Here is a 16,899-nt window from a genome sequence, read left to right as displayed (position 1 = left end):
GGCTAGCCTTGTGGGAAAAAGTCAAATGGTAATCACTCTGGCTATATGTATCCAGCAAGGTTATGACCTTGTGGGTAAGTCATGGTAGGTAGTTAAACCCCACATTAACTGCAGAGCGTTATGGTCATTTGTTAAACTACCCACAATAAGTTGGTAGTGGGGCAAGGGGGTAAACAGAACAGGACCAAGGTTTGTGTACCATACCTTTCAAGTGTATCATTTGATTCTGAAAAACTGCATAATCCATGATGTTCTACAATGAAAGACTCTGTTACACATTTATTGTTCATTTTTTAAACAATTAAACATGTTAAATAATGCTGAATCATATTATTTCTTCAAAACAACTGTTTTTTTTCTTTTTTTGTAATTGTTGTGTTGAACTGTGAACTTCATATTTGACACTGATAGTGTGTTCCAAGTTTTGACCATCTGTGTCTCATTATCGGTATCCTACAATAAGTGGTGAACTGTGTCTGGCATACAGGGCATCCTAAGCCCAAATACTGATGGATTCTCTGTGCATCAGTAAGACAAATGGAATCAGAAATTATTGGTCTAGGGATCTAAACCACTTCTGTAAAATCAACAGAACGGTTTGAAGGGACAGGTATATCTCACAGAGGATACCGCTGCTCTAGAAAAGGCTCCTCAGCTGCATTAAACAAAGAGAGATGGGCAAACTGTACATCAGCACCCTGATTGGAGAACGAATGTTCTCCAGCAGGGTATTAATGTACAAGTAATGCCCGCTGAAAAGCAAGTCCTCTGCTCCATGGCAGCATATCAAGCTGCCGTGGAGCTCAGACTGTAAAAAACAAATAGCCACCATTACTTTACACTTACTATGAAGTGTTTAGCAAGTGTAAAAAAAATAAACAGAAAAAAGTGTGTGCGTATGCATGTGTATGAGTGTGCTTATGTTTCTGTCTGCGTGTGTGAGTGAATGCACATATGAAAGCAGAACAGACTGTGTGTGTGAGATCAGGAGTGACATTGATCTTGTGGGAGGGAATATGTGTATGAAAGCAGAAGACACTGTGTGTGTGACAGATCAACAGAGAGTGACAGCGATCTTGTGTGAGTGAATGCATGTATGAAAGCAGAGTGTGTATGTGAGATTGAGAGAGACAGAGAGAGAGAGAGAAAGAACAGTTTTGTGTGCATAGCTCTCAACTGTCCAAATGTTCGCAGAAAGTCCACATTTTTGCCTCATATTTTTTGTCTGTTCCTAATAAAATTTGTGGTTTTCTTAAGTTTTCTGGTGAATCAGTAAGTAAAACCACACAGCAGCAAACACAAGAGAAGTGAAAAACAAGCCGGTCACACCAGCTACTTACAATCCTGTCCTGATCTAAGGTCACAAATTTCATTAACAGACAATGTCTCAAATAAACTAACCATAAGATATTAGGGGGGGAATATATGTGCTACGTCTTTTTAATAACATCAGTAACAACCCAGTGTCAGCCCCATTTTGAAATTGTATTGCCAAATTCAGTTTTCTACTGAAAAATTTTACCTGTAAAATTGTTTCCACTGTGTTAGCCCTTTTAGCTGGGGCAAAGTTCATTCCCTTCTCGAACAAGTCAGCCCACTCAGAGCTAATGCTGATGTGACTCAGATTATAAATGTTAAAATTGTCTCCTGTATTTTTTATAATGGTAACCTTGTTGTCTTCTCTGGTCTCCTCTTCATTAGTGGAAATTAACTGTAATACTGGACATTCTGTTTCGCCCCCGTGTCTCTTCCCCCACCCTCTCTGCTGGTCCTGCACCTCATGTTGTTGGTGGCCCCAGTTCCCCTGTTTGCCATTCTGTTAGTCTAAAAGTCACTGGGATCTCCTTAAGGGGGGGTCCCTAAAGGGTCCGTTTCTTCTAATTCGTTGTCCAGTTGGTCATTAACATCACCCATATTAATCTCAAGCCTGTCTTGTCCAATCCTTGACTGTCCTCTAGGGGAGTTAGGGTATGCTGTTCCATTTTCGTAGTCTAGCTTGTCCCTCAAAAATGTTTTGATCTTGCTGCTCTTACTGTCCTTTAAACTTCTTTCAACATCACTAAAAGCATTATTAAATTATTATTATTATTAAAGCATTATTATTAAATTCCCTAGTTTTGTGTTCAAATAGCAAATCATTTTTGATACTGTCATTCAGTTTAACTATTTCACTAACATTTGTAATTGTCTATTATTATCAACTATTAATACATTCAACAAATCACAGCCTTGTCTATTGAACAGTTGAATACCCTCACGTTACAAAAGCGAGTCCTTAGATAGTCCAGTGGGGTACTTCCACATTCGTAACCCCTTAGGAATTTGTTCACATCTTAAACACTCGCCCAGGTAACCATTTTCAAGTTGAATTTTCTTGTACCCATAAATGAAATCCTTGGAGTGATTTATTTGTGAGTCCAATGTCCCATTGTCTTTTTGTTAAAGAGAACTCACCCCCCGACCAGTTGATATTGCCTCTGAGCCATTGCTCAACAGAAAATGCCAGATTCACTTTGCTGGAGGTATTAGCAACTTCCTGCATCTCAGAATGTGCAAGCCCAGTTGTTAAATTTAAAGAAATAGTCGCAGAGTTCTCTGTCATACAAGTATTATGTTTCTGTCTGCGTGCGTGAGTGAATGCATATATGAAAGCAGAACAAACTGTGTGTGTGTGAGAGGTCGAGAGAAAGAGTGACAGTGATCTTGTGGGAGTGAATGTGTGTATGAAAGCAGAAGACACTGTGTGTATGACAGATCAACAAAGAGTGACAGAGATCTTGTGTGAGTGAATGCATGTATGAAAGCAGAGACTGTGTATGTGAGATCAAGAGAGACAGAGAGAGAGAAAGAACAGTTTTGTGTGCATAGCTCTCAACTGTCCAAATGTTCGCAGAATATCCAAATTTTCGCCTCATATTTTTTGCCTGTTCCTCACAAAATTTGTGGTTTTCTTAAGTTTTCTGGCAAATCAGTGAAGAGTGAATTAACTAAGTAATGACAGGCATGAGTTTCAAGCTTTATATCTTTCAGAAAATGTATTGTAATACAAGACCTTTTATTCTAGCGACTTTCTAAGTGTATAAGACCAATATTTAAAAATTGCCCCTAAGTCTGGGTCTTTGTTCCCCATTATTTTTGGCTTTGTGCAGATTTTTTTTTACCAACAGGTTGAGAGTTATGCTTGTGTAAGTGAATGATTATGAAACCAGAGGAGACTATTTGTATATGTATGTGTGTGTGAAAGCAGAAGAGACTGTGTATGAAAAAGGGAGAATGGACTCTGTGTAAACCTGTTGTGTTGTACTTATTTATTTTTTTAAGTTCTATATTATTTTTTTATATATTTTTGATGTAAAATGCTTCCTCAACACCATTAGCATATATTACAGAAAGGTCGAAACATTAGGTAGAGGAACTATTTCATATCAAAAATACATATAAAAATAAAATAGTACTTACAAATAAGTAAGCAAAACAACAATTTTACAGAGAGCCCATTCTCGGAAGTGCAGTAATGCCTTCTAGGGTGTGTTAATGTGTAATTAATACCCTTCCAGGGGTGTAGAGGCCCTCTGCCTGCGATGTCGGGCCTCATAACACCCCTGGGCAGGCAGTAATTACACATTAACACACACCCTGCCGGGCATTATTGCTTAATTAATCCCTGTCCATATTCAATTGAAACTTGGATATATGGAACGGAAACAGAAAAATTATCCCAGAACTACCCCTGAGTACTACTAATGGGCAGAGGCAGCTCCCAAATGCTTTATCCCATGCATAGGTCTCCTCCAATTATCTACGATATAATCCCATTTATTCTTATCAAGGGTAATAGGTAGTTAGCAATCATGGGATGGGTAAGGCCAATCTCTAACCAAATGGGATTGGTTAACTGGAGCAGCTAAAGTGAAACTAGCTAGGCATAAATGGCCCGAAGAGGCAGCTAACCTAGTACTTACCTATAAACCTTTTATAACAGGTGATATTCCAGTATTTTTTTTTAAACTGGAAGGTGTAGAGCTACTAGGTACCTTATTATAACGGATATCTACTGGAGCAGCAGTATATTCGTTTGGTGAATAGTTCTGCAGTTCACGTTTCTTACTAGGTACAACACAGTTTTGTATTTCAAAATATTTTGAAATTATTTTTATTTATTGCTTAGTCGTATATCGTTTTATGAGAAGTAGAATTGCGGAGGAAAACGCAGACATCCCTTAAATTAAAGTCCAAGGGGCTATGAGCAGCCAAATACCTTTTAGATCTGGAAAAATACGATAAAGTAGCTGTTTTTGAGATAACAAATATGGCAAGGCGCTGATATAGGAATATAGTGATTTAAGGTACCATTTGCGGTCTTTAAGTGCCGGGAAAAGGTTTGATTTAGCAGAAATCCTTAAAAGTTTCAGTTTCATTCCGGGTAAAATACGTAATTAGAGGGTGGAATGAGTTGAATTTAATCGGTGGTATCCCCCTACACAGTTATTTTCAACTCATACACAGAACAACAGTCATTTATTACCCTTAAGTGTACCGGTGGCGACGGTTGTGTTGTTTTCTGCCTCCAACCTACGTTAACTTTACAGCCTTGGAAGATTTTACAAGGTAATGCATGTTCAGTTCTGTCTCCGCATGCTTTGTGTATATTTCTCGGACGGTCTTTTGGTGTAAATCAAACTTCTCAACCTCTTAGAGCAAATATATGGACAAAGGGGGACACATAGGGACAGGTTTTAAATATTGCTCTTGCAAACTTAGAAAGTTGATAGAATTCGCATTAGCATAAATTTTCTGGAGGATGTGGAGTCTTAAACTCAAATGTTGTCATTATTTAATAACTTCAGTCCTCAGCTGTTTGTATACCTCTCAACTGTACAGATATTCGCAGAACGTGATTTTTGCTTCATATTTATGGCCCGTTTTTCATAAAATTGTGGTTTTTATTTATGGCTTTGTCTGGATTTCTTGCTCCAAAAAGTTGAGAAGTATACACAGCAACATTTTCAGCCGTATGCCCATGCATATGTAATATGTTCAAGTCTATGGGTATACAAATTAAGGACATTAATGGGGGTTTATTTGCAAAGAACTATTTCAACCGTTTAGGAATAGTTTATTTTCCGTGAATTCACAAGTCCGCAGTATTATGTACTTGCTTATCCAGATGAATATTCATGCGGACGATTAACACAAGAAAATGTTTATCAGGACCACATTGTAACATCGCCCTGCTGCTGGGTGTTGCGCAGGGTTTGGGCGTTGCTAGCTACTGCGCATCCGGTGGGTTAAGAGTAAAACAAAGCCACCATGTTACAAAACGTGAAGGCTGCGCTGTACAGTCTAAAGAGATCATGCAAGCCCCATTCTTTCCAACATTGGCTGATGAGTATTTTGACATTTTGAAAGCCAGATAATGTAGCATACCTTTCAACCTTTTAGCTCAAGACATATGGACTAATCCAAAAATAATGGTGGGACAAAGGCCCAAAAGTAGGGACAAATTTTAAATATTGCTCTTATCATCATTCTCTTTTGGCTTTTCCCGTTAGGGGTCACCACAGCGGATCATCTCTTTCCATTTCTTCCTATCCTCTGCATCTTGCTCTGTCACACCAACCACCTGCATGCCCTCTCTCACCACATCCATAAACCTTATCTTAGGCCTTCCTCTATTCCTCTTACCTGGCAGCTCCATCCTTAGCATCTTTTTCCCAATATACCCATCATCCCTCCTCAGCACATGTCCAAACCAACGCAATCTCGTCTCTCTTGCTTTGGCTCCAAACTGTCCAACATGAGCTGACCCTCTAATATACTGATTCCTAATCCTATCCATCCTAGTCACACCGAGTGCAAATCTTAACATCTTTAACTCTGCCACATCCATCTCTGACTCCTGCCTTTTTGTCAATGCCACTGTCTCCAACCCATATAACATAGCTGGTCTCACTACCCTCTTGTAGACCTTCCCTTTCACTCTTACTGGTACCCGTCTGTCACAAATGACTCCTGACACTCTTCTCCACCCATTCCATCCTGCCTGTACTCTCTTCTTCACCTCTCTTCCACATTCACCATTACTCTGAACTGTTGATCCCAAGTACTTAAACTCGTCCACCTTTACCAACTCTACTCCCTGCATCCTCACCATTCCTCTACCCTCCCTCTTATTTACACACATATATTCTGTCTGTTAATTTCATTAAACAATCTAGTTAGAAATTCCACTGCCATTTCTCCTAAGCACCTCCATGCTTCCATTGGTATGTCATCTGGGCCAACAGCCTTTCCATTCTTCATCCTCTTCATAGCTGTCCTTACTTCCTCCTTGCTAATCTGTTTCACTTCCTGATTCACTATCCCCACATCATCCAACCTTCTCTCTCTCTCATTTTCTTCATTCATCAGCCTCTCAAAATACTCTTTCCATCTACTCAACACACTCTCCTCTCTTGTGAGTACCTTTCCCTCACTATCCTTTAGCACCCTTACTTGCTGCACATCTTTCCCAGCTCTTTCCCTCTGTCTAGCTAATCGGTACAGGTCCTTTTCTCCCTCTTTAGTGTCCAATCTCTCATACAACTCTTCATATGCCTTATCCTTAGCTTTTGCCACCTCTCTCTTTGCCATGCGCCTCATCTCCTTATACTCATGTCTACTTTCTTCATCTCTTTGACAATCCCACTTCTTCTTCACCAGTCTCTTCCTCTGTATACTCTCCTGTACTTCCTCATTCCACCACCAGGTCTCCTTGTCCTCCTTCCTCTGTCCAGATGTCACACCAAGCACCTTTCTAGCAGTCACCCTTACTAGTTCTGCTGTAGTTACCCAGCTATTCGGTAACTCTCCACTGCCTCCCAGTGCCTGTCTTAACTCTTCCCTAAACTCCACCACACAATCACCCTTTTTTAACTTCCACCATTTAATCCTTGGCACTGTTTTCATAATCCTCCTTTTCTTGATCACCAATGTCATCCTACAGACCACCATTCTATGCTGCTTAACTACACTTTCCCCTGCCACCACTTTACAGTCTTCAATCTCCTTCAGACTGGCCCTCCTACATGGGATATAATCCACCTGTGAGCATCTTCCTCCACTCTTGTACGTCACCCTATGCTCCTCCCTCTTCTTAAAATACGTATTCACCACAGCCATGTCCATCCTTTTCGCAAAATCCACAATCATCTGACCTTCTGCATTCCTCTCCTTAATACCATACCTACCCATCACTTCCTCATCCCCTCTGTTCACTTCACCAACATACCCATTAAAGTCCGCTCCAATCACTAGTCTCTCACCATTGGGTACACTCACCACAACTTCATCCAACTCACTCCAAAATTTCTCTTTCTCATCCATCGCACACCCAACTTGTGGAGCATATGCACTAACAACATTCATCATTACACCATCAATTTCTAGTTTCATAAACATCACTCTGTCAGACACTCTCTACACGTCTAAAACACTCTTGGCATATTGTTCCTTTAGTATAACCCCTACCCCATTTCTCCTGCCATCCATACCATGATAAAACAATTTGAACCCGTTTCCTAAACACCTGGCCTTACTTCCCTTCCATCTGGTCTCTTGCACACACAATATACCAACCTTCCTTCTCTCCATCATATCAGCTAGCTCTCTTCCTATACCAGTCATACTGCCAACATTCAAAGTTCCTACCTTCACTGCTACACTCCTAACCTTCCTCCTATCTTCCCGCCTTCGGGCATGCTTTCACCCTCCTCTTCTCCTTTGGCCAACAGTAGCCCAATTTCCGCCAGCACCCTGTTGGCTAACAGTACTGGTGGCGGTCGTTGTTAACCCAGGCCTCGACTGATCCGGTATGCAATTATGAAAAGTTCTCCGCATCAGTAATTTTTGGCAGAAGTTTTACGCCGAATGCCCTTCCTGACGCAACCCTCCCCATTTATCCGGGCTTGGGACCGGCACAAAGAAATGCACTGGCTTGTGCATCCCCAGTGGCTGGGTTAAATATTGCTCTAATAAACTTAGAAAATTACTGGAGTAATAAATTTTGTGCTGGCATTTATTTTGTGAAGAATATGAAGTTTGAAACTCAAATGTTAGGCATTATTTAGTGACTTCGATCTTCAATGATTTTCCAGAAAACCCCAAATTTTATGAGGAGCAGACCAACAATATGAGGAGAAAATATGGACAGTTGAGAGGTATAAGTAACTTGTAGAAAAATGTGCTGCTTAACATGCCATTTACTTAAATGTTACTTTATTATTGTTGTTTTTATTGTTATATTATTATCATTATTATTATTATTATATTATAGCACTGTATGGGGTGGGTGGACGACGACTCAGTGGTGATTCTGATAGCAGTCTGAGATATTGTGCAACCTGATTGAAGTCTTAAAAACTGAAGTGGCAAACAAATCCGTTGAAAGGCAGGAAGTGATAGAGGTTACTGTGTTCCCTTGTCTGCCTCCAGCGCAATACTTTAGTATTATTAGTGAATGGTAGATAATCTTGTTGCATGGAGTAGACAATTAAGTTTTTACAGAAGTTGAAAATGAATGCAAGGGACATGTAAAAAATTATATATATATATATATATATATATATATATATATATATATATGTATATATATTGTTGTGTCTTTCGGCTTTGCCCGGTTAGGGGTCGCCACAGCGGAACGCCGGTCTGCTAATGATTGGCAGTAGATTTTTACGTGCCGAGTTGCCAGCCCTGACGTACAACCTTCAAGGAAAGTACGCCCATTTACGCATATATGTGTGTCTATATATATATATATATATATATATATATATATATATATATATATATATATACACATATATGTATATATATATTTTTTTTCAAAAATGAAACACAATTTGATACTAAGATGATACCACAAATGTTGTTTGGGCTGGGCAATTGAAATGAGCAGTTGAATATCAAGCATAGCACCTCAATGGCCCTCTCAAAGAGAAATCTTAATGACTGGATAGGAAATAGAAAGTTCACCCCCGGGGATCACTCCAGTGGCTCTACTTGATAGAGGCACTGGGAACTAACGTTGGGCGGCACGATGCCAACTTTTATGGGCTAGGCTCGGAAAGGCTGCAAGGCCATTAGCCTGGTACACATCTATGAACCTATGAATATAACTACAGAGATCATGTTTGTGTTCACACAGTCCAAACACTGCCTTGTGTCTAACAGAATTCACAACAGGATCCGAATAATATGAGACAAACTGAGGGGTCTAAAAACTGTATATAGAATGACACAAACTAAAAGAAAAGTGCAGCTGAGGAGCAGTGTTTGTGCAAATGCAGTGTGTGCAGAGGGAAGTTAAACACGTGTAAGTGCCACCTCAACCTGAGACACACTTTGCAGTATCTAATAAGCGGTAGGAGGCACATGTAAGGAAAAAGAGGGAGCTGTGACACAGAGCAGACAGTGAACATGATGTGATCATGGGTGTAGTAATAGGGATGAGTGGCAGAAGAAGGCATTGTGAATGGTACCAACAGGGCCAGAGACAGCTAGCTAAATGAGCTATATGAGCAGTGCACTGATACTTAAGAGCAGGGAGATTCCAGGATAGGTGTGTAAATTGTGACATAATGGAACACAAGCACTTTTTTATGAAGTCTTATAACATCTTATAATGATGTTGGTAGTATCCATATGCCTGTTTGCCATATGCTAACCTACCATGAACCAGCTGGGGAATCCAGTGTTAGCCTACCTCAGGGGGCCCTAAATAATGGCATGTGACTTGCATGTGGTTTTGATTGCACACACATTCATAGGCTGAGCTCCCTCCATCAGGTTGCAACGCTGCTGTAAGTTGTCACTCTTTACAGTGCAGTTCATAGTACATAAGTGTGCTCTGGGCCATGACTCATCCTGTTTTGTCAGCTGTAATCACATTGTATAAGTATTTGTTTTGCATAACACAGTCACTACTTAATTTATTCTCTGATACATGCTTTATGTATTTGAGGCTTACAGGGAGCCAAAATCTATCCTGGCATGTAACTAATTCTGCTAACGGACGCCAGTTTTTCCCAAGATGCACACACTCACTCAAAACTGACAGTCACACTTAGTAGCAATTTGGAAGATCACCGATTCACTTGTGGCATATACCCTAATATGTGAGACAAACTTTCTCCATCTGGTTAAAATGTATAAGACATGGAAGGAAACTTGCAGATTCCTCAGAGAGAACACCAAGCTGTGAACTAAACTGTAGAACCAAGTGTTGTAAGAGAACAGCACTAACTGCGGCACCACAGGGTGACACCCTCCTCCTTCTTCACATGCTGTCAGTATTCTTTGTAAGGCACCATTGTTTGGATTACTGCATACCTTTTATCAGGAGCGGCCTTAGATCAACTGGCACCCTAGGCAAAAGGGCTCCACAGCACCCCCCCACCACACCACCTGGTGCCCCCATCCTGGTCTACCTACACCAAATAAACACTGAAAAAGCACCCCTGCTAGAGCAGTGCCCTAGGCGGCCACCTAGATGGCCTATGCCTAAGGCCGGCTATGCCTGTTATTAATGTTTTGGTGAGTCACAAAGGAGTGACTGTTCAGTTCAATGACTAGGAATCAGGGTATTTCCCCTGTTTTCTCCAAGGAGGTAGTTTGACAGCTCCCCACACCCCATCTCACACACACACACACACACATGCACACACATGCACACACATACACACACACACACACACACACACACACACACACACACGACACACACACACACACTCTCCATCTTCTGCTTCAGCTATTACATTTTACTCGTGTTTTGTGGCTTACTCTGTGGGTCCAAAAAAACTATCCTTGAATCAATGGGAGATGCTTAGTCACCAAATTCAGTGAATGAATGAATGAATAAAAACCGAGTTGCATAAGTTTCCAAAGTAATGAGTGAATGCACAACAGCTGTTTTTTTCAGGCTTTTGCAGGAAGAATGAGGACTGTCTTGCATGAACTGCTATGTTGTAGTTCTAGCTGATTTATTTGGATTCAAAGCCATTTCCTCAGGTGACTAAATGACTCTTTTGGATTTAAAGACAAAGCTGAAAGAATACATGATTGATTAAATAACCTGTAATTGTTTAATTGTTACAGGCTAATCAAAGTCTTCCCTTCTGTATAATTGTCATCTATTACTTTTTTTGTATATTGCTATTTTCTGCTCCTATTTGATCAAGGTCATGGCTGAAAATGGCCCTCTGACCATGTCACCAACCCGGTTATCAAATTATAGTAAGTAAGTAAATAAACAAATGAAAAAGTTTGTTGTTCTTTTCCATTATAATACAGAGCACAAGAAGTTTAAATATAAAAAATGATTAAATTACAAGTTGGACCTATTCTGCTAAAGTGAGTTTGGAACTTTTAAACCTGTGTAAACAGAGGAACATTGGAGCTGACTCTCATTCTGAACAGTAAATTATAGCTAGTGGTGAATTTTTGGAGCTAAACAAACAGATCGGTTCATGTTATCCAGTGGTCATTCTATACAGTTGCTGGAAGCAGAAGTTATGTATTTCTGCCATAGTACTAAGTTCTTGCTTTTTCCTTATTTTTTTTTCCTTGTTAGGGTTTTGTTACTCATCCTAATGGTTCTTGAATCCATAGATTGTTACATTAGATTGCAGCCATGCTATGTTTAACTTTTAGTCATGATTTAGGCTAATGACATTTTTTGTGCTTGCTTGCAGCCATGATGAATGAACCAATCTGTCTGATTGAAAACTCTGATTCAGGAAAGCTACACACAAACCAGAAAGCCCTGGATATTTTAGCCAGCATTAACCAGGCAGTGGTTGTGGTATCTGTTGTTGGACTGTACCGCACTGGGAAATCTTATCTCATGAATAAACTAGCTGGCAAAATGAAAGGTAACTATTTTCATGTGTATCAGAGTTGGAACTGCTTTAGGTTTTATCATATTTCCTTCTCATTTTAATAAGGTAGTAGATTTATAATGTCAATAAATTGCACCCCCCAACAACTACATGCCTTTTCAGATGTATTAGGCGTCTACAGGCCGTTCCCATCCCAACGCTGTGCTCCTGCAACCAGTATATGTCCTTACATTCACCACTGCAGTATTCACTACAAATGGGATTCCCTGCTGTGAATCCCGCTGTCCAGCCAGTTTACCAAAGTCTACCATTGCTTTAAGGTACGCTGAATATCACCTCCACACTTCTTGCGTACCGTAGGGCATAAAGGTGATGTTCAAGTGTACCATACTCAGAACTTCTTTGCCAGTAGTCCAAATGCTGTTTTTAAATGATGGTCTGTTACCACTGTCCGTTTTTGCCGTTTTTTTGTTGGTTGGCTTTCTGGTGATTACACCTGTTTGCTGAAGTTCTTACCATTGCAGATAAGTACCCAGTTGGGTTTTTTTTTTTTTATTTTTTTTTTTTGCTGTTTTGGGTTAATGTCATCCAGGAAGGATAAATGCCAACGTGGGAGACTGATTCCTCATAAAGACTGCCACAATAAGTGTTTTTTTTTGCCTAGGTACTGCTCACGACCGTAAGTCTTGCTCAATTTGGCAGGCATTTGTCCCTTAAAATCTTCATAGTAGGTTTTCTTCCCTTTCATTGTATGTTGAGAACCAGCATCTTAAGCTTCTTGCTAAAGATACTATGGATAGAACTTCCTGCCCCGAGGGTCAGCCTTCAGGGAAGAAAACGGTGCAAAAGGTAAGACCAGAATCTTCCACTGTCCAGCTTCTGCCGGGGGTTTCTGCCGAGGTTATTACAAACCTGAAGGCTTGTCCGGTTGTTTTTTAAGATTCCTCTACTGCGTCTGGATTGGAGGCTGGCGAGGATCTGGTGGGCAGCATGTCTGGCAAGGCTTTGCAGGTGTCGGTTTCAGGTGTTCAGGGGGAACCACGGTTGATTGTTTCCATGGGGTCTGCTGGGGTTCCACAGTTTCTCTTTAGGGAAGAGGCTCCTACTACAGTTATGAAATGCCATCCTGAGTCTGGGCCTTCTCATGTTTCTAGGACGGATGTCCCCTTAAAAAAGAAACAGAAAACTAATCATGTTTCTTCTGCTCCTAGGGATCCACAAAGGGAGTGGCAGGCCTGTACTCAGAGGTTGTTTAGTGCTTTACTGTCATTAAGGCCTCCTCAAGGGGTTTCGGTTCCTCTTCCTCCTTGGTCCTCCTCTTCTCCTAAAAGGACCAGAGTATTGAATTCTTCTGAGGAAAAGATGGATTCTGATGATGAATCCCTTGCTTATTCTACCCAGATTCCTTCTCCTTTACACTACAGGTCTGAGAAGGAGGTCTCTCATACTCTAGATAATCCTTCTGAGGAAATTTCCTTTGGGGACACAATCTCTAGGATGATGAAATTTTTAAAATGGGATTATGCCTACGTTTCGGATATCCATAAAAGGTAGTATGGGTTACTGCAGATGGAATCTACTAAACCTGCAGCCATTCCTCCAGTTTTGTCTGATTTATTGGATGTTTGTCCCAATGCCTCTAAACTGTCAGATTCTTTGCCCCCTGCTCCCAAGAAGTCTGGTAGGTTTTATAGGGTGCCTGAGGATTGTTCCTTTTTGTTTAAATGTCCTGCTGCTGACCCCTCTGTGGTGTCCATAGCCTCTGATAAGCCAACTCAATTGCTTCCTGTGTCCAGTTTGCTGCCTTCTGACAAGGACAGTAGAACCATGGATAGGCTGGGTAAGAAGGTTTATACTTTGGCTACCCTAGCTTTTAGGACTATTAATTGTCAGACCCATATCTCTAGGTATGTCTTGGCTCTTCTTTCTCAGGCTTGTCAGCTTCTTTCTGATCTTCTAGACTCTGAGGGTAAATCTTCTGCTCTTTCCTTGCTTGGGGCTTCCTCTCAGGTAGTTTGTCATTCTAACAAATATAGTTATGATGCAGCAGATATTTCTTCTAGGGGTGCTGCTTTTGGTTCAGTTCTGGAGAGATATTCTTGGCTTAGGCTTCAATCTTTGCCCGATGATATCAAGGCTAAGTTGATGGATGCTCCTCTGGATAATAATCTTCTGTTTGGTGAAGCAGCTGCTGGTTTATTTAAGTCTCTTCAGGACAAGGGGAAGGCTTTACAGGAGCTTAAGCATGTCTTTGTTTCTCCTGTGTCTAAATTTCAATGAAACTACCCTTCTAAGCCAGCCTTTGTTTGTAAGCAGTCTTGCCCTCCTTCTAAAGGTAAAAAGGGTAGTAACTGGACTCCTCCTGCTAAGGCCAGTCAGACTGCAGGGATTCTTAAGCCTTCCTTTCCTGACAAACCAGGTGTTGCCTGACTATCCATTTGTTCCCAACCACATTCCTCTTTCTCTTCGCCTTTCTCTTTCTCTTCCTGTATGGCTCCGAATCACCCAGGATTCTTGGGTTTTGTCAATCATTCGGCAAGGGTACTTCATGGTCTGGATTTCCCGCCCTTCTTTTGCGGACATTCCTCAGCATCCTTGTGAACAACTTTCTTTTTTCCAAGAGGTTCTTCGAGACCTGTTGTCTCAGGGGACTATTCAAGAGGTGCCTGTGTCCCAAAGGGGGAAAGGGTTTTATTCTTGAATGTTTCTAGTGCCCAGAAAGGAGGGTACTTGTAGACCTATTCTAGAGCTCTCCCATCTAAACACTTTTCTGAAGGTGACTTCCTTTTAGATGTCGTCCCATCAGTCCCTTTTTCCTCTCTTGCTCCCTTAGGCCTTTCTGATGTCTCTGGATCTCAAGGATGTCTATCTTCAAATTCTGAACAATCCTCTTTTTAAGAGATTTTTGCATTTCTCTGTTGCTTCCTGGCATTTTCCATTTTGTGCTTTGCCCTTTGGCCTTTCTAGTGCCCCAAGGGTATTCACCAAATGAAAACTACAGAGTTGTAAAAAAACCAAATGACTAGTAACTCAAGTTTTGCTGCGGTCAATAAACCAGACTTCTCTTCGTATAAAATAATTTATTAAAACTTTTGATAATAAAAATAATGAATCTAGTTAAGCACTTTGATGCTGTATTTACCAAATGCCTTGCTCCTATGATTGTCTTTTGCAGGTTTCAAGGGATCTAAATCTTTCCTTATCTGGATGACCTGCTGATTCAGGCATCTTCTCTATAAGTCCTTTTGCAAAATCTTCATTTTACCATTACTCTTCTTCAGAACCTGGGGTTCACAATAAACTTCAAAAAGTTTTCCCTGACTCCTTCTTAGGATGATGTCTTTCTGGGTTGCAAGATTCAAATGGTGCCAATGCTGGCATCCCTGCCTCCTCCAAAGGCATTAGCTCTTATTTCTTTCTTTCAAATTCTTCTACCCCTGGCCTCCATTATGTCCAGGGAGTTTCTTAGAGCTCCAGGGTTCATGGCTTCCACCATTCTGATGCTCCCTTTGGCCAAACTACACATGAGGAAGTTCCAGTGGTTTCTGAAGTCGGTGTGGCTTCAGCTTGTGCATCCTCTAGACTTTCCTCTTCTCCCATGTCTCAAGAAAGAACTTCTGTGGTGGATTCGGCAGTTGTCTTTGAATCCAGAGCGCCCTTTTCAACCTCCTCTTCTTTATCAGAATCTGTTCACAGATGCTTCAGATGTGGGATGGGAGCAACATTTGTCTCCCTGAGGGTTTAGGGAGTGTGGTTGCCTCGTCAGCAGAAAGAACACGTCGACATCAAAAAGATGAAGGCTCTTATGTTTGCTCTTCAGGCCGTTCATCCTCTCTTCTTTACGGGGCCTCTCAAGGTATTCACAGACAATACCACAGTTATGTAGTATATCAACAAATGGGGGGGGGGGTACAAGATCTTACCATCTTTGCCGGCTGGCACTTCTGGTATGGGATCTGGCTATCCAATATCAAGTAACTCTTCAGGCAGTTTGGCAGTTTATATTCCTTTAGATCAGAACATTGTGGCAGACAATCTGAGCAGGTCCTTCACTCAATAATCCCACAATTGGATACTTCACAGGGGTGTATTTCTGGACATTGTTCGTCAGTGGGGTACTCCTCAAGTAGATCTCTTTGCCTCCCCTCTGAACAGACAACTTCCTGTGTTTTGTGCCAGAGTCCCAGGTCCTCTGATATAGAAGGTGGCTGCCCCCTTATTTTCTTGGAAGGGGATGTTTCTTTATGCATTCCCTCCCCTTCCTGTCATTTCGGGAGTCCTGTTCAGGATTCAACATGATGATTCCAAAATCTTGTTGGTGACTCCCTTTTGGCTATGACTGCACTGGTTCCCTCTACTTCTGCATCTAGCCAAGGGCAATCATCACAAGTTACCTCAAAGGGTGGATCTCCTTACACAAGTCAAGAGGTCTCTCATCCATCCTCCACTTGTCCACACTTCAACTGACACTGTGGGTGATAGGATTTTGATTCCTTATAGGCATCTTTATACTGAGGACTTGCTGCAGGTCCTGCAGGAGGCCAGGAAACCTACTACTAGGAAATCCTACTTGTCTAAATTGAAGAGATTTTCTGTTTGGTGTCTTTCTTGTGACCTGGACCCACTTTCTGTGGATGTTCCTTTGGTTCTCTCTTATTTGTTTGAGTTGCTCAGTGCTGGTTTGGCCCACTTCTCAGCTCTTTCTGCTTTTCTGCCTTTAACTCCCCTGTTAGCTTCTAGATTTGAGGCTAAGCAATTTCTTAAAGGCATCCTTAATATCAGACCTTCCAGGAAGCCTGTTCCTCCTCCCTAGGATCTTAAATTTGTTCTGGACAAACTGACTCAGGCTCCTTTTGCGCCCATGGTTTCAGCTTCCTTGCAGCATTGTTCTTGGAAAACAGTTCTTTTGTTAGCTCTTACTTCTGCCAGATGGGTGTCTGAGTTGCAAGCCCTTATGGCTTGTCCACCTTTTTTGATATTTCATGAGGACAGGGTGTCCTTGCATACTAATCCTTCTTTC

General features: G+C 41.2%; 1 protein-coding gene across 1 annotated transcript in view; it reads left to right on the top strand.

The window, feature by feature from the left end:
* The first annotated feature begins 4,496 nt into the window (after nt 1–4,496).
* Nucleotides 4,497–16,899, top strand: part of LOC122809312 (guanylate-binding protein 1-like) — a 176,096-nt gene continuing 163,693 nt past the window's right edge. The window contains exons 1-2 of the mRNA XM_044080710.1: nt 4,497–4,608; nt 11,733–11,912. Coding sequence (XP_043936645.1) covers nt 11,735–11,912 — 178 coding nt within the window. The 5' untranslated portion in view covers nt 4,497–4,608; nt 11,733–11,734. The remainder of the gene's footprint in view (nt 4,609–11,732; nt 11,913–16,899) is intronic.

Source organism: Protopterus annectens, chromosome 8.part0, assembly GCF_019279795.1.
Source record: "Protopterus annectens isolate FY-2018-M chromosome 8.part0, PAN1.0, whole genome shotgun sequence".
NCBI classification, from domain to species: Eukaryota; Metazoa; Chordata; order Ceratodontiformes; family Protopteridae; genus Protopterus; species Protopterus annectens.
This window is presented reverse-complemented; position numbering and strand designations above follow the sequence as displayed.